Below are 18648 nucleotides of genomic sequence, written 5' to 3' on the forward strand. Positions count from 1 at the left end.
AATCTTGAATGAAACTTCCAAAATGAACGTAAATCACAGCCTGTATCAATTTTTTATGGTACATATGCCCAAAGGCAACCGTTTTAGGAGTACGCTGTATTGTGACTTGCCGGAAATGTTACGGATTAAGTTATTGCTGTTGGAAATAATCAGTATTGAACATGAATAAATACTTATCATACGACACCTCAAATTACGCCAGAATTTAAAATCCAGAGCAATCGAAATCAGGTCAACTACCTGGCACCACGTTGGTTATATCTGGACAAGTTCCGGGGACTTCCGGGAACACCCGGACAAGTGGCCAGTTTTGTCCATGAACAACAAGTTATCGTGCGACACCTTAAATCAAACTAGAATTCAATAACCAGGTCAATGGTAGCCAAATCTGCTATCTAGGGTAAGGTTTGGTCATATCTGGACATATTTGAAGGACTTTGGGAACCCCTAGGAAAGTCAATAACACAATGAGGTACATCTTTCATAATAATACCATGTCCGAAATTGACCTTTGTGGTTCTAGGTACTCAATTTGGCTTACATGGATCTGTTTTCAAATTTTTAGTGTGATTTAAGGTGTCGTATGATGAGTTTTTGCTCATGTTCGAAGCTGGTTTTTTTCTAGGGGTTCCCGGAGTCTCCCAAATATGTCCAGATATGACCAAACCTTACTGTAGATAACAGATTTGGCTTCCATTGATTTGGTTATTCAATTCTAGTGTGATTTAAGGTGTCGCACGATAAGTTGTTGTTCATGGGCAAAACTGGCCTTCAGGGCTGTCATTCGCTTACACTATGCGCCCAATGTTCCAATATTATGCCTTGTCGCACAGAGCGATTCGGCAACACACCTCTACATCTAATATGCACACAGCGTACGAGCGAAACCGGAGTGGGAGCGAACGACAGCACTCGGTGAAAATCGCCCAGTGAATGATCATCCAAACAGCACTTGGTGCTGCAGTTTGCCACACTCCGTGCGGAATTAACGCAAACAGATTGATTTGTATTTACAAATTTTCTGCACTTTTGAAAGAGAAAATACACGCTGCACTGAACAACTAATATGGTCTACCCTTTAAAACTTCAAAAGGGCGTAATTTAAAAATTCGTCGAACGTTGTTTTTAAAAATTGGTTCAGAGGTGTAGGATAACAATACAAACCAACTGGCATTTGCCGTTTAACCCTCAATTGATCAACCGGGTACACCTGTACCCTTTTCATATTTCATACTCCGATTTCGGTATGTTCTTTTTAAAATAATGTCTAGGGGCTCCTGTTCCTCGTTATTTAGACGAATTTGAATAAATTCAATCATTTATTGAGAAACATGTTGAAAAAAATTTTGAGTTTTGGACCGTCAAAGTCCAATACCCCGATTTTGATCAACCGGGTACAGGTGTACCCACTTAACAATTCCACGATAAAGAGTACTCCGATTTAGTTCAAACTTTGTGTACTTGTTCTTTTTCTAAAAATTTTATATCGTCATTTTTTATTTTGCGCTTAGGGTGCCGCCTAGTGAGTTAAGGTGGCTCTAAAAATAATTGAGAATCTTTTTTTAAAAATTTGTATCTCCCAAACGAAAAAAAGACACGTTTCTAAAATTTTGATATGTTATGCAAAAAAAACTCAAACTTTCAGAAAAAATATAAAAACTGGGATCTTTTTAGGTATTACAACTTGAAATACCCTAAAATTCAATGATAAAAGTAAGCAAAAATTTGGGTTTCGAACCAATATTTTTCACAGAAAGCTCATTTAGGCCACATTTTTTCTTAAAATCTCATCATCATATCTTTCATTTCAAAATTATCAAAATTATTAAAATCGGTCGAGTGAATCAAAAGTTATGATTTAAAAAAAAAGGCATCATGGCAAGGGTGATGATTTTTGGAACCACCCTAACTCAGAAGGGGGATCCCTAAGCGACAAATAAAAAATTTAGGTCATAAATTTTCAAAACACAGACAAACATGCAAAATTTGAGCAAAATCGGAGCACTTTTTGTCATGGAATTACTAAATTGGTACACCTGTACCCGGTTGATCAGATTGCGTTGATTTTTTGGTTGATCAATTGAGGGTTAAATGGACTATTTTATTTTTAATAACGGTAAATTGAACACCGTGAAATAGTGTGGAATGTAAGAACAAACATCACCAGCAATGCGAAAGCGTCAACTGGCAAGGTCGAGATGGACACTTCTATAGCAAGCGGTACAAGAAGGAATGAAGAGTCATCCATTGTAGCAAAATGTGAAGTTCCTGCCACACCAGCTACCGCGCCAAGACAGGTATTCAGGGTACCGATTACCTGGAAAATCAGGGAAAACCTGAAAATGTCAGAAAAACTCGTTTCAGTCCGGAAAAGTCAGGGAATGTCAGGGAATTTCATTTGAAGTCAGGGATTTTTGGCAAGGGAAGAAAACATACCCGAAAAGCACTGCAAGAATAACAATTACTTCAAGTATCTGGCACCTTTTTATTTAAGGCCATTGCATATTCCCAAATCAAATAGTATATGACACGTTAGTTTTACTCGCGTGCAACCATTCTGCTGTGTACAAATTTCCCAGAGTTTCGAAATTTAGAATTCCATGGATGTGCGACTGACCAGGTAACGTTTCTTAGCAATGGTTGGATCGATTTTGGATTTAAAGGGAAGGGCTCACAATCTAATTTATCATCTTATATATAAAAATGGAAGTGAAAAAGTTCGACCGCGCATCACTTGAGAACGGAGCATCCGATTTGAGCCGTCTTTTCTTTATTGTGTTCGTTTCCACCACCACAATGTTTTTACGGCGAGAAAAATCGGAAAATTTACTGGAAAGATTGGAAAACTCGAAAAATAAATTTTCCATATAAAACCCGCAACGCATTGTATGCGCCATATCAGTGGTGACTACGATCATCAACCGATTCCACGTTCGATTAACAGCACCGTTGTCGCCAAAAACGAACATGTGTTAGCTTCATTGAAATCACCACATGTAACAATGAGGGATATTCTTGCTGTCAACCATTTTTGTGGTTTAGCAAGATCCGAGAATAATGAACATGATGTAATATGTTGTAGGTATAATTTTTGATAAACCCAAACTCAAGCCTAAAGCATCAGAAATGAAATTCGGATTACCTACGAATGGCCGAAACACAAATGGCCGAATCACGAATGGCCGAAACACAAATGGCCGAAATAACGAATGGCATAACATATCAAATGGCCGAATCACGAATGGCCGAATCACAAAAGGCCGAATCGCGAATGGCCGAATCACAAATGGCCGAAACACGAATGGCCGAAACACGAATGGCCGAATGTCATATTCGACCGAAAATATTCATAGTCTTCAACCTGTGCAAACGTTGGATACATGCTGTCCTTACTCGCTACCGCTCGTTCGGACTTAACTAAGGGATAATCCCTAATAGACAGTAAACCTAGGAAAATGCATGCACCTAAATAGTAGTGGTTTCTGCGGGGGGGCTGCCCCCCGCAGTGGCCGGCGCTTCCGACGGCGGGTCACCGGCGCACACTCGCGGCCTGCGGCCGTCTCGCCCTGAATCATCTAGGAAACATTTGCTACTCACACGGTAAATACGTCTCGCACCTTATAATGAAGATGTGTTTATAATCAAGAAATATTTTCGGAATACTTATATAAGTGGGAGAAACCGGAACAACAGGCCATTGTTTCACCCCACTCTGTGGTCAAATTTTAAGCCTATCATTGACAAGCTACCGCGGAACACAAACAACTTGGAACCATGGCACCAACGATGGACAACCATTGTTGGTGCCCATCACCTGTCAATGACCAGGATCATCACAGAGCTTCGGGTGGAGCAAAATGCGATAAAGGGGAACATCCTTAGAATTCTTCAGGGGGATGTTCCGAATTCGCGCCGAGAAATAGACGAAAAAATCTACTCGAAATGTGTTAATGCTCACAAAATGAGCAGCAAAAATTTTGTTGACGCAGTTGCGATTTTATTAAGCGCTAAACAAAGACGTTCGTAAAGCATGTTTCGTTTGTTTAATAGTAGTAGTTTGTTTTTTGTTTGATTAAAGTTATTTGTTAACTACTTGCCAATTCATGGTTTTTTATTGAGTAGTTATTTAGGCATTCCGAAAAATTTCGGCCTTTCGTGATTCGGCCATTCGTGATTCGGCCTTACGCGACTCGGCCTTTCGTGATTCGGCCATTCGTGATTCGGCCTTTCGTGATTCGGCCTTTCGTGATTCGGCCTTCTGTGACTGTTATTGAAATTCGGCCATTTGGATTTCGGCCATTCGTGATGCGGCCATTTGTGTTTCGGCCATTCGGTGCCAGCCCTGAAATTCGTACAAATGGTTTAAGCACTAAATTGACTAAATTGGCACCTCACAATTGCCAAATGAAGAATATATTTTGCATATGCAGATACACATAGTTTTCAGCAATTCATTAACAAATCAATTCTAAAAGTACTTACTTACTTTACAAAAGTTAACTTATTGTCAATTTCAATTCGTATTGCATCTCTTAAAAATGTAAAAAAGCTCACAAAATGACGCTTCTGTGTTAAATTATTTTAGTCCGTGAATTATCAAAGGAATAAAGAGAACAAAAATTAACATTTCAATTTTAAGGAATAATGGAATCTGGATCAGTAATGAATACTAACGCAGTTTGCGGATTACAGTTATCGAGACTGGGCAATGCAACTATTTCGGCTAATTCTTATCAATCAATTTAGGAAGCAAATAAAAATTGCATGACTGTTGGTTGATAGCTAATACGTATCATAATACTGAATTGAATTTTAAATTTTCAAGGAATTTCAAACGAATCTTTGATTGTGATGAAGGCTCGAGTGTCCAAAAACTGTTGGCTAACTCAAGAACCAGCATATTGTAGAGCAGATAATAATGGGACGAATATACTAAAGCAAATAAAAAGTGTTGGAGAGCATAAGTAGTACAATAATATATTTCAGCATCAATTAAAATATAGTTGGTAGTGTTCCGTTCTCAGGATGGTTATAATTAGCCATAACTCTAAATTCTAATTCTACCAACAGAACCGTTGGCTATTGGAAATTCACAAACCAACTTTTACACCGACATATTTCCAACGTGTAGCAAATAGGAGAACTATAAAATTAACAGGTAGTCAAATCCCAGTAAAGTGATCAAAATCCGTTCCAGATCACTAGGTATCTTCTCCTAGAAGTATTTCAAGCTGTTTGAGACAATCTGTGGTGGTCACCAGCTTTCCAATGTGAAAAAAATTGAAAAGTAAAAAATATCTGCTGAAATCTGACGCCGATGGTAATTTCCACTATTAGTAAATAAACTATTTTGGCGAAACAAATTAAATTTCGACTACTGGTATTATTTAGTGTTGCTTGCTTATCACTATCCTGCGGATCTGTCGAAAATTCCAAATATTTTTATCAACGGTTTGTTTATAATAAACACTTGAAACAATTCGTGTTTTGGGGGTAAAATGAACACTTCACTATGGAGGCAAAATGAACAGTGTGTATAATAATGTTTTATTTTCCATTTATCAGCAGCCACGACCTAATTACAATTTAAGCAATAAAAATGATCGAGTGTCTCGAAAAATGACGGAAAATGACCGATGAAGCGAGTTGAAAGTCAAGCATTGTATAGACGTGGCGAAGATACATTATGTTAACTTTGTGGAGTCCCATTTTAATTCCTACAGCCCTGTTGAATATTTATGATAATGATATGTAAATCTAAAAAATGTTTAATTTATCCAAGCTGCACGTTAACTTTAGTTTTCTATGACATGTTCATTTTGCCATCACTGCATGTTCATTTTACCAACACGAAAAAAATCAGGCTCGAATGTGACGCTTTCGAAAATAAGGAATTTTTCATGACAAATCGCTCTTTTTCAAACATCTTTATATATTGCTACGTGGAATATGAATTCAGCTTTCAATTCATGTACTGCGCTCAGCATTTGGTTGGTTCCAGGGGCAGCAAATGGCGAAATAGCTAAGGGTGTTAATTTTACCCACAGTTCCCCTAATAAATGTTGAGATTTTGTCAAATTACCAGATTGTCAGATACGGTTTTAGATATATACCCTCTCTGAAAATCCGGTGTTTAATCGACTACATCAAACGCTGGACTCTTTAAAAAACTACAAAACTCTGTATTTTTTGAAATTTTTTTATTTTTATTTTTTTACCTTTGTTATACTATATAACAAAGGTTTAGAAATTGGTCGAAAAACACGAAATTGATCCGAGGCCCGTAGGGCCGAATCACATATACCAATCGATAGAGCTCGACGAACTGAGCAATGTCTGTGTGTGTGTGTGTATGTGTGTATGTGTGTATGTGTGTGTGTGCAGCTCATTTTCTATCGCCTGTTACTCGAAGATGGCTGAACCGATTTGATCGCTTTTACTTTTGTTTGAAAGGTATTATTGTCTAGTATATCACTATTGAATTACTTTGCGGTCCGACGTTTCGTTTAAAAGTTATAAGCAAAAATGTGAAAACTACGTGACACGCGTTTCTCCTGAACTACACACCCAATTTTAACGATCTTAGTACCAAACGAATGCTCTTGCTGTTACTAAACTTTCTACCAAGTTTTATTGAAAACGGACAAGTAGTTTAAAAGTTAGCCTTAAAAAACCATTTTTGATAAGGTTCAAATGATCGCCTGTTTCTCAGAAATGGCCAAACCGATTTGTGCGCTATTAGTTTTATTTGGCAGGTAATATAACCGGATAGATCACTATTGAATGGTGTTTGGATTGGACGTTTAGTTTGAAAGTTATAAGCAATCGTATACACCACACCAAAATTAACAATAATTTATAATGATTTTAACCAAGATAATTTACCTAATTTCAATTATTTTAATATCAAACGAGAGGTTTTGACACCTCGAATATATATGCAAAATTTCATAAGAATTGGTTTTACCGGTCAAAAGATATTAATCCTCGAAAGCTCGCGCCAACTTTTGCAACACAGTTACTCGCGCGCACAATAGCCCAAAACCAAAAAAACGTGCGCACTAGAGTTTTGACTGGGAAAACTTGGTTTTAAGTTTATCGAACCTTTGAAAGAGTTTCTTGAAATTGAATGCTCTATCATTTGGTAGAACTTAAATTTTGATTAATCCCCCTAAAAGTGAAATAAAGAAAATATTTTTCTTCAGTTTCAATATAACACATTGATGTGTTCTGTAAAGTTTTAGAGCATATTATTACAAGAAATTTTGCTGAAGACTGTAACCTTCTATCTCTTCAGCGGAGACAGAGAAATCTTATTTATTGTTTCTGAATTTGTAAAATCAGTTTTTCTAGTTTAGCTCTTTTTGTAATTGTTGTATGACTTTTTCATGTTTTACAAAGTTATGCAAATAGTAAAAATACACAACTTTGCTGAAAATAGTATACCTCTATGTTTGCTGTTTAGGAACTGTAGAACTTTGATTATAAAAATACCCTGATATTAACCCCGAATTACTCGACTACCAACTGACGGATACATTTTAAACATTTTACATTTGCTGATAGTTTTGCTACATACAGACGGCATTTTTCCATGTGAAGTAACGTGAAAAAATTCCAGTTGGGGCCAATAGCGATACACCTCACATGCTGCTTGCTTCGTTTCTGTGCTGTCGGTTTATGCTGATCTATTTTCCTAACAAATTTAAAGTATTATTGCATTGAATAATTCAGACATTTTGCTCATAACAAGTTTATTGAAGAATATACGTTAGTTAAACAACGATTGGTAAATATGTCATTCAAAAACCTACACATGTTGTTCAGAATACAACAGCGTGAGTAACCGAAGGTTAATAAAAATTGATGATTTTTTTTCAAGAAAACTTTATTGATGTGAATCGAATAGAATGACATTACAGGAAATTATGCATAGTTCAAAAACCTATAAACTAGACCTTTACTACGCAATGTATATGTTAAAAAATAATATTTCTTCTTACAACTTACTTTTACTTGCACTTACTCACATTAGTAACAACTTACTCAGCAATTTCATGAGAAAAAGAACTATCAAAATTTGTAAGTGCTTCTATTTTGTTCAAATTTTGTAAACATATTCAATTTCCAAAATTTTTATGTAAACCAACGCACAATGCAACGTTAACTAATAGATGAATTATGTTCCGTAGACGTGTCGATTTCTATCTCAAATAGCAAGTAAGACCGTATAACAAAGGTTCCTTTCACCACTAGGTGGATTAAATCAGGTTTTTTTTTCATCAATTGTAGAACCACCGTTTCCCAAAAATATTAATATATGTCTGCCCGCATTTCAAGGTCAAGACTAAAAAACGAGGTTTGGTCTATACAAAACTCTTCTTACATCTTTAGTAAACTCTTTTTTCTGAAAACCAGCAGCTCTCTTTTCATCTGAAATTTGCAATCTGAAAGACTGAAATATTCAGTCCAATTTGTGGTAGTACGAAGTTTGCCGGGTCCTCTAGTCTTATATATAAAAGAGAAGCGAAAAAGTTCGACCGCGCATCACTTGAGAACGGAGCGTCCGATTTAAGTCGTCTTTTTTTTATTTTGTTCGTATTCATCACCGCTATGTCTTTACGGCGAGAAAAATTGAAAAATTTACTGTAGAGATTGGAAAACTCGAGAAATTGGCTTTTCATATAAACCCGCCACGCATTGCATGCGCCGTATCAGTGGTTACTACGATGATAAAATGTTCGATTTTTAACAGCGCCGTTGCCGCGGTAAACAAACACGTGTTACCTTCATTGAAATTACCACATGTAACATGCCATTTTTATGGTTTTTAAAGATCTGAAAATAATCAACATTATGGAATATGTTGTAGGTATAACTTATAGATAAACCTAAATTCAAGCCTAAAGCGTCAGTAATGAAATTCATAGTAACGGTTTAAGCACCAAATTGACTAGATTGATGCACATGAAGAATACATTTTGCATATGTATATAAACAGAATTTCCAGCTAACCAGCAATATATCAATTGTAAACGTACTTATACATAAATGAAAACTTTACACATGTTAATAACTTATTGCCAATTTCATATTGCATCCCTTAAAAGAGTAAAACAGCCCACAAAATTATGCTTTTGTTTTAAATAATTTTAGTGCGTGAATTACCAAAGGAATAAAGAGAACAAAAATTGATTTAAAGAAAATGTTAGCATAATAACATATTTGAGGGGGCGATTAGAGATAAAATTAACATAATCCATTAACATAATCCATAAACATTTAATCCATTTTGTGGATCAGTACTTAAAACTAACGGAGTTTGCAAATTACAGTTATCGAGATTCGGCAATGCAATTATTTAGGCTAATTCTAATCAACAATTTATGAATCGAATAAGAATAAAAATCGCATGGCTATTGACCTGGAATACCTATCAGAATATTGAATAGAATTTCAATTTTCGAGGAATTCCAAACAAACCTTTAATTGCAATGAAGGGGATATGCTCGAGTGTCAAAAAATTGTTGACATACAAAATAGCAAGATGATAATATGACGAATGTACTAAAGCAAATAAAAAGTGTTTGAGATCATTAAATAGAACAATGATATATTGCAGGATCAATTAAAATATAGTTGGTGATGAGTGATCCTGTTCTTAGAAAGGTTATAATTAGACGATCAACTGCAGCAGACGAAATTAGGAGCTGTTTAAACCATCGAATTCACTTTTACAAAAATAAGTTAACAATCAGCAGAGTTTATAAGACAAGGTTCGATCCAAAATCTACTAACATAACCGTAGTGTATTGGGAATTGACAGACCAACTTTTACACAGACATGTTTCCAATGTGTAGTCGAGTCCAATTTGTGGCAGTACGAAGTTTGCCGGGTCCTCTAGTTATTAATATTTTTGGATTCCTCGATATTAATGCCCTCTGATTATAACCACTCGAGGAGAAATAACTATCGAACTTATAGTGAATAGCATTAGTAAGGTAGAATCTAAGTAAATCAATTACACTCATTGTATATATGAATTATGATACTTGTTTTGTTACAAACTTGAACATTAGATAAAAATGACACTTGAATGGTAGCACTGCTCATGCATTAATGAAGTCCGACATACTGTCTGGCAACCAAGTATAGAATTCTTTGACGTGTGTACAACATATCCCGTAAGGTCGTGTATCGGTAGAAAAATCGGATAGAACATTCTGTGTGCTACTTTCGCGAATGACAGACGTGTGGTTCTTCTTCGAGATTCGGATACGACAGAACTGTCAAATTTTAACTAAGAAGCTAAAAATTTCGCGAAATGGTTCACAGCCTTAGAAACATGAGAAAACGTTACTTTTGAGTCTACTAAAGAAGTTTTGAAATCCGCACCAGGAGAACGTTGATTGGACACCTCGGCTCAAAAAATGTAAAGACGGTGAGTCTCTATTATGGAATAAAAACCCACGTATACGGAATACTTGTGCTTAAGTATAGGCTTGACCCAGATGCTCCCTTCTTTGAGCCGAAATTAACCGGTTGAGGGTCTTTACCAATCTTTAGTCAAACCGAAATGGAACTTTTGCATCCCGGGCAACCATTTCTTCATGTTTCTTTATTTTTCGATATATCAGTCTGTAAAGACACCAATAGAGAAAATCGATGGCGATCGTTACCATTTCTAAAAGAAATTTCTTCAAACTTAATAGAAAATTAAAGTTTACTTTATAAAGATCTTCACCAAAATATCGCTATCAACCGTCATCTTCGAAAATAAATATCAATTTCTGTCGCCAATTCGTTATTAATCTTTACGTATTTTTTTTTGTTTTTATTTTTGGCTCGGGCAAGTTCCGAACTGTACAATTTCTAAACTGTACCACTAATCCTCAGATCTACGACTACTCTTGGGGAGCTTAGATTAAAATGGCAATCTCTAAAGGACCCATGCATGTATATAACATATTGGCGAATTCGTCTATGTACGAGAGTCGCGAACTAATTTGGCAAAACTGGCAGAAGAAGATGCTTGGGTTCAGTGCTCAGTTCAAATGATTCGGCCAACATATTGTTAATTTCGGGTTGAACATACATCATATATGCACATGTATACGCATCGATGCCATTCTTCATTATCCTTTATCAATGTTAAAAGATGCAATGATGTCAAAACAGAAGTAGTTTTAGATATATATCTGCGAAGAGAATTAAAGTTTTTGCGATACTTTCATACTGAACAAAATTTAGTGTAATATCTTTAAAGATTTTTATCAAATTACTGACAAAGAAAATGTTTTAAATGCGAGTATCGATCTATGAAGAAGTTCAAATATTCGTATCGATATTATTGAAAATTAAACGTAAAGATTTATCGTCACAAAGCTTTATTTTTGTATAAAGAACTACAAAGGAATTTCACGAGTGGTTGACCGGGATATTTCATAAGTTGTTCTCAACCCTGTAAGAATAGAGTTAAAATACATCCAAGCAGATTGTACTGAAAACCATATTCTTTCACAATCATTTAGCCAAAGTGAACTCAGTACATTCATACGAAAACTAGAAGGTAATTATTTCGATAAAAATATACTATTTTACAGATATTCATAATCTTAATGCCTTGAGATCCTGTTTGTGATATGTGAGCGATAAAACTATTTAGGCTGTGAACCATTTCGCGAAATTTTTAACTTTTTAATTAAAATTTGATAGTTATTCCATCTTCTGTCGAAAATAACCCTGCTTTGAAGCATGGTTATTTTTGACAGTTCGATGGTTATTCTGAGAACCATCTCATTGGCCATCTCATTCACAGGTGAGGAAGGGAGCTTCGATGTGTTTCACTAATATTTCGTTGGATTTTGTTGCCAACTTATGAATGCTTATCGTGTAACGAATTTGTTTATTCAACCCGGGTTGAAATGAGATGAATTTTATCTATCAAATGAACACCAAAAATTCATCCAATTCCACCCCGGACTAAATAAACAAATTTGCTATTACAGAAACATATTATCATCCTCACCTTATGCGTTCTAATGGAGCAAAACAACTATCAATCTGTAAAATATGAAATGCTTCGCATTCTGAACTGATTTTAACCACTTGAGGAGAAATAACTATCGAACTGCAAATTTTAACTAAGAAGTTAAAAATTTCGCGAAATGGTTCACAACCTAGGTCAGCTGCAAGCAGTTGGTAGGACAATAAAGTTAAAGTTTCAATTACTCAAAATAATGCAGGGCGGATGTTATGGGTTCGAATTCGGTTATAATATCAGATTAAAACTTGGTTCGACTCATGCACCTTCCAGCATTGGACAAAAGGTAGGAGTCAAAACGACTACTTGTTGAACGTAGTTACCAATATCCCCCCCCCCTCCTCATCTTTCCCCTCCTTCACCAAAAAAATTTCATTTCTTTCCCCTACCGTCCCTTCATCAATTGTAGAACCATCGTTTCAAAAAAAAATATCAATATATATATGTATGACCGCATTTCAAGGTCAAGACTAAAAACATGAGATTAGGCTACTCAAAATAATGTTTTTGACGTTTGGTTCGTTCTGGCAGAATTCCGGCCATATACAGCTGATCGAAGACCGGTCTCTTACGAAAGGCTGAAATCTCGAAAGGCTGAAAACCGAAAGGCTGAAATTTCAAAAGGTTGGAAACTACGAAAGGCTGAACATTAAAAGACTGAATATCACGCAAGGCATAAGGTAAATCATAACGCTGAAATATATATAATGCTGAAATGAAGCGCATTGTTTTACAGATTTTTTGCCAAATATTACAGCTTTATTAACATAAAGACTATTTCTGAGTCAAATTCTTCTGCCACAGTTATTATTTGCCATTCATAGTTGGATGGAGTGCACAAAAATATCCAAAAAAATTAACGTTAAGTTTTTGAAACAGTTGAAAAATTTCTTGCTTCCATAGAAAAGAATTAGCCCCCATAGAAAAATTTGGGTTAAAACTTGAGACATAAGAAAAAAAATAAGTTTAGTTAATTATTTTAAATGAAAACTGTCGAAAAACTGTTAAAAATATAGCGGGGGCTATAGCCAGCCCCACTCCTCTCTCTCCCGGTAATAAGCCGTCAATGCCTGCAGTAATGCTTGTAATCAGTATGCAGTATGGTTGCTGTTTCTACCAAATTTCAACAATCTAACCGAAAATATTCGCCTCCTTCGGCCTGTTCAATAACCCAGTACATATTTTCACTGCCACTCGTTCGGAATTAAAATTAAAGTACTCTGCAGACGGAGCGATAAACGAGAATCGACATGCCTGTCTATAGGAAATTCGTGTCCGTCACCATACAGCTTCGTATGCGCGAATATTTCCCGACATTCGAAAGCGTTTGAAAGCGACATTCTCCTTTGCTAGGAAATAGGAATTCCATGCATTTTTTTCTTCTTCAAGAAACTTATTTAACTGTAAGCAATATAAGTGGTGCTCTACGCGGCAATATTGCATAGTCAAGTCACTTTTACGCAAAGGGTGCGTTCTGCGAAAATTCCGAATTTCGCGTAAAAAGATGCGTAAATTCCGAAATCCGCGTGAAAAATCGCGCAAATCCTGAAATTCACTTAAAAACCCCATAAACCGTTAAATATATATTAACAATAAGATTATAATATTGCAATTCGTTACGAGTATAGAATATCCGCCAAGGTAGAATACTTGACTTTCTTGAGTCCCTTAATACTTATACGTTCAAACGTTTAAGAAAAAATCGTTCTCGGATTATATAACTTGAGCTATTGCAATACAGTGTTCTAAGCCTCGCTTTTTCGTGCAAAATTTCTTTGAAAATATTTATTGAACAACAGCGTGCCAAAAATCAGTTAAGCAGTGGCAAAGCAGTAATTTGTGATTTATAGATCGCGGCCTTCTGCCCGCTGTAGTGTTCGTTATATGCTGTCCTTACTCGCTGCCGCTCGTTCGGGGATAAGGGATAACCCCTTTTAGTCAGTAAACCTAGGAAAATGCTTGCACCTAAATAGAGGTGGTTTCTGCGGGGGGCTGCCGGCGCTTCCGACGGCAGGTCGCCGGCGAACACTCGCGGCCTGTGGCCGTCTCGCCCTGAAACATCTAGGAAACTTTTACTACTGAAACCGTAAATAGGTCTCGCAATCTGTAATTAGCGTAACTCATTTGCGCTTAAGGAAATAAAAGAAGTCTTAATCATCTATACTCTACTGTTTGTACTACATAAAAAAAATAAAAATAAGGTGCAGTGCATGTATATCTTGATTTTCTGAAACTAAGGTGCAGAATTTTACGAAATGTTTCATTTCATTATCTTACTGAAACGCACGAAAATAACTTTTGATTATTTTGATGACAGCTCACTGAGCTCACTCAGCTGAATAATGAACTTATTCAGTAAAGAGGGTTAAATTATTCTTATCAATATTATTCGAGGTACAGCTTCGGCAAAAACAGTGAGTTCGGGGAAAAATTCGATGAAGTAGTATACCTGGGAATGACTTTATTAGGGTAATTTATTCGGGAAAATCGTTTTCGTGAAAAAAGTTTTTAAGGAAAAGTGATATGACCAGAAAACTGACGTCGAACCACGGTGAATGACCGCTTTCACAGAAAAGTATGGCTTAAAACACGTTTTAAATTTATACCATTTCATTTAAACTATCTGTGATTTGGGAGTGCATAAAATAACATCGATTGAGGCAAGAACACATCAGATGCTAAGGAGATCGCAATAAAATTATTAAATTAAATGAATCGAAAATAAAGAATGTATTTTACGGAAAACTGCAAAAATAGTAAACCTACAATTACAATTGAATCATTTGTTTGAGAAACCCCACATGTGGTTTTGACATTAATGTAGGAAAATAACAACCTTTTTGCACTATTCGAGAGAAGAAGATGTAGGAATCCCCGAGAATTCAAAACTGTCAAAAACTCATGAAAATTGACTCATAACAAATGGCGTTTTGTGGTTTCTCAAACAAACGATTCAATTGTTTTCAATGATTTTGCTGAACTTTAAACAATCATATTTTGCTCTATCGAATAATTTCATTGCCGGGAAAAAATCGATTTTTTATTACCAGAAATTTTTTTTTCTCAAAGTCCTTATAAAGTTAAAAAAAACTTTTCTAATGCACAATATTGGCACGATTGCTTAGAAAATAACTTATAATAGTATGCACATGGCGGTTAAAATACCTACTGATATATTGCAATCAAGCACACTCAATATTTTCTGCACATGATTAAGAACATAGTTTCATATGATCTTCATGTGCCTCATATAATCAAAATCCGCTCAGAAGTACACATGTAAATTATTCGCATTTGAATATTATGTGCAAATTTTGTGCGTATAAAAAGATATGTGTGGCACATAAACATCTTTTATTGGGATCATTGTAAAAATTTAGTGAAACACATTGAAACGAGATGAAAAGCATGCAAAGCCTTCTCAGTGCTCAGAGTTTAAACGACACGCTTTGCCCGTTGGACCCTATAAAATTATTTTTCATTATTTTTCATAATCATAATGAAAAATATATCAAAAATTAATTAAGTTTTCTTCGATTTATGTTAAAATTGAGAAAAATTCTGAAATTTCTGCCTTTAGCATTACGTACACATTGTTTATTCTAAGTTTCAGCCATTCGTTATTCAGCCTTTCGAACATTCAGCCTTATGGGATTTCAGCCTTTTGTCTATTCAGCCTTATGTAGGCGTTATATAGTTTTCAGCCTTTCGTGTTTCAGCCTTATGATTTTCAGCCTTATGTTGCTAACCCGTTTAAGCCCAAAGCTTTGCTTTTTAGATAGAAAAAAGATAGATAGATTGATAGATATATAGATAGGTAGATACATATAGAAGATAGACAGAAGGAGACAGACTAGGGAAGGTTTTTTACTCTCTTTTTTCCTTTTTGCTGGTAGTTGAAAAACGTCGCAGTAAAGTGTGTCATGTGTCATGTGTCATGTTGTTAAATAAATACGATGGTTTAAATTTGTAGGATACAGCAAAATTATTTTAAACAGTGAAAACAAGTGTAGTTACATGTGTAAATCAGTGCAAGTTTTGGAGTGAAAAGTGGAGGATGTGGATGTTTGGAGTTTGATATTGATATTTCCCCAAAATATTTCAGCGAAGTCCCCAGCTTATCCACCTTTTCGCATGCTTAATTGCGGCTAGTGGGTACGGTACGGTACTACTTCGGACAATATATGCATGCTTTCGGCAACTCTGCTCACGTCAAGTTGACATTTCCACCCTTGATTGCCGTTGTAAAACTGTCAAATGTACTTGAGCAGAGTTGCTAAAGCAGAGTTACCCCCATTAAAAGCGCGCAAAAAGGTGGATATCAGAATTTATCATTGTGTGTGCAGGGTGAATTTCTCCATACTAACCTGGTATATAATCCATTACGAAATATAGATTATCTTTATCCTGAAAGCTATAGTACAGTTTTACTACCCATTCGTTGTCTGCTTCTGCCAATATATCTCGTTCAGCTTTTACGTGAGCAACTTGGTTTCTTTTTAATACGTCCGATTTTCTGAGCGTTTTCATTGCATACAAATGATTCGGAGTGTCAATTTTTTTCACTAGTGTAACTTCTCCAAATGCTCCAACTCCGATGGTTTTGATACGCGCAAACATTGATTTATCCATTTTGGCACGTTTCAGGCGAATATAATTGCTTTCTTTCTGACAAAGAAGCTTGCGCATTTCTATTTTAGTTTCTTCTGGAAGATCCAACTTAGACATTTCACTTTCCAATTGTTTAATTCTAAAGTTTCGTTGTGTATACGATTTCATCACGTTTTCAATATGTTGCTCCATGAAAAACTTGTAAGCTTGAGGCGAATAATGTCTTACTTTGCATTCAAACCGTTCGGCTTCCTTCTCTTTAGAGATATTCTTCCGCTCCGGGATTGGCGATTGGTGTTTGATTTTTTTGGACGGTTCACCTTGTATTTGACTTTTTTTATTCGATGCCTTTTCAGGATTCTCTAAACTAGAATTAGACGTAAAACTCAATTTTGGATGAATCCGATAGCCTTGTTTTACGTCGTTTTTATTATCATTCGTTTCAAAGCGCAGCTCTTGGCTGTTACCACGTGTAGAAGACGCGCCATTTGATGGCGCAGTAACATTTTTATCATTATTATTTCGTGCATTTGCTTTGATAACACCTACCAACCGTGATTCACAAGCTTCTGAATTCGCCGTAGCATCATATTTTAGTTTTCCTTTTACATTTCCGTCATCACATTCAACTTTATCACCAGTTTTATACTTTTTATTATGTTGCAATTTTACATTACTATTGTTACTTATCAATGGGCTAATGTATTGACTATGTTTATTAGTATAGTTTAAAACGTTGAGATTATTATTACTAGTATTATGTACAGTATTGTTACCGACGTCCACATCGTGGATATTATCATTATTATCATTGCTAGAGCTATAGACATTGCTACCATCAGAATATGGAGGAGGTGGCTGCAAATTTCTTGAAACCGGTTGTTTTTGTTTTAGTATCATAGTCGTGTCGTATGAAGGGGGATCAATACCGCTATGTACTACCGGATTTCTTGTTTCTGAGACATTTCCAGTCATTGCTCCAACTGGATTTGGTTGATAGGTTGAACTTTGACGATTACTAACTACTGCATTATGTGTAGAATGTACAGGTTTCTTAGTTAGCTTTTTCTGATGCAGAGAAGTTGCGTATGACGGAGGGGGTGGTGCCGGTGATGAGTTTGATTGTAACGAAGACGAAGCAGTTCCTGTTGCTGGTGAAACAGGAGCTACAGCGTTTTGTAACACTGGCTTCTGAACTTGCGTTGATTTGACTGAATGCATAATAATTGGAAGCTGCGTATTAGTTTGACGTGTACTTCTAGCCGGTGGTAACGCGGTTGGTTTGGTTGCGGAATTCGAAAGGACAGCATTTTGCGAAATAGTTATAGGGGAAGGGGAACCCGCAGATGGACTCGAATAGATCCCTGAACTTGGACTTTTGCGGAATTCTTGCGATGTTTGTGTAGGACTTTGTCGAGATTGTATAGATACAATATAACTTGGAGGTCCTGTTTGATTTAAAGGAGATATTGGATATGGCGGCGGTGGCTCGGTACTATTGCTGCTGTAATAAGCAGACATTTGCTGGTTTAGTTGCTGCTGAACCTGAGGACCGTTTTGTACTACAATTGGTTGCCTCAGGTTACTGTTAGACGATATTGGAGATGTTCCACGGGCAGGGCTTTGCGATTGAAATTGACTATTGCGTGATGTAGGTACGGATGCAGGGGACATTCGTTTAAGAAAGTGTTGAAGAGGTGGTGGTGTAGACGGTGTAGAAGGACATCTAGGTGGTGGTAAAGGAGGAACATCACTAAATGTTGAAGGACACGGGGACGGTGAAAACTGTGTTCGTCCAGAACCAGTATGTTGTTGTGAATGAGGGCTGTTTGATCGCGAACTTCCAGCTCCAGAGTCTAGTGCAGGACTGTTTCTTGGCAAATGTAAAGAAGATGGTGGAATTTCTCTCTCTATGCTGGTTTTTCTAGCTAGTTTTGAAATCGATGAATTCTGAAAAATAATGAAAAAGAAGCAGTTGTAAAATTATACCACT

General features: G+C 36.1%; 1 protein-coding gene across 3 annotated transcripts in view; it reads right to left on the reverse strand.

Moving 5' to 3' along the window:
• LOC128732532 (serine/threonine-protein kinase Warts-like) overlaps positions 1-18648 on the reverse strand; it is a 481997-nt gene that overhangs the window by 242398 nt on the left and 220951 nt on the right. For all 3 annotated transcript variants that reach the window (XM_053825798.1, XM_053825799.1, XM_053825800.1), the window contains one exon: positions 16412-18605. In XM_053825798.1, coding sequence (XP_053681773.1) covers positions 16412-18605 — 2194 coding nt within the window. The remainder of the gene's footprint in view (positions 1-16411; positions 18606-18648) is intronic.

This window comes from Sabethes cyaneus, chromosome 1, assembly GCF_943734655.1.
Source record: "Sabethes cyaneus chromosome 1, idSabCyanKW18_F2, whole genome shotgun sequence".
Lineage (NCBI taxonomy): Eukaryota > Metazoa > Arthropoda > Insecta > Diptera > Culicidae > Sabethes > Sabethes cyaneus.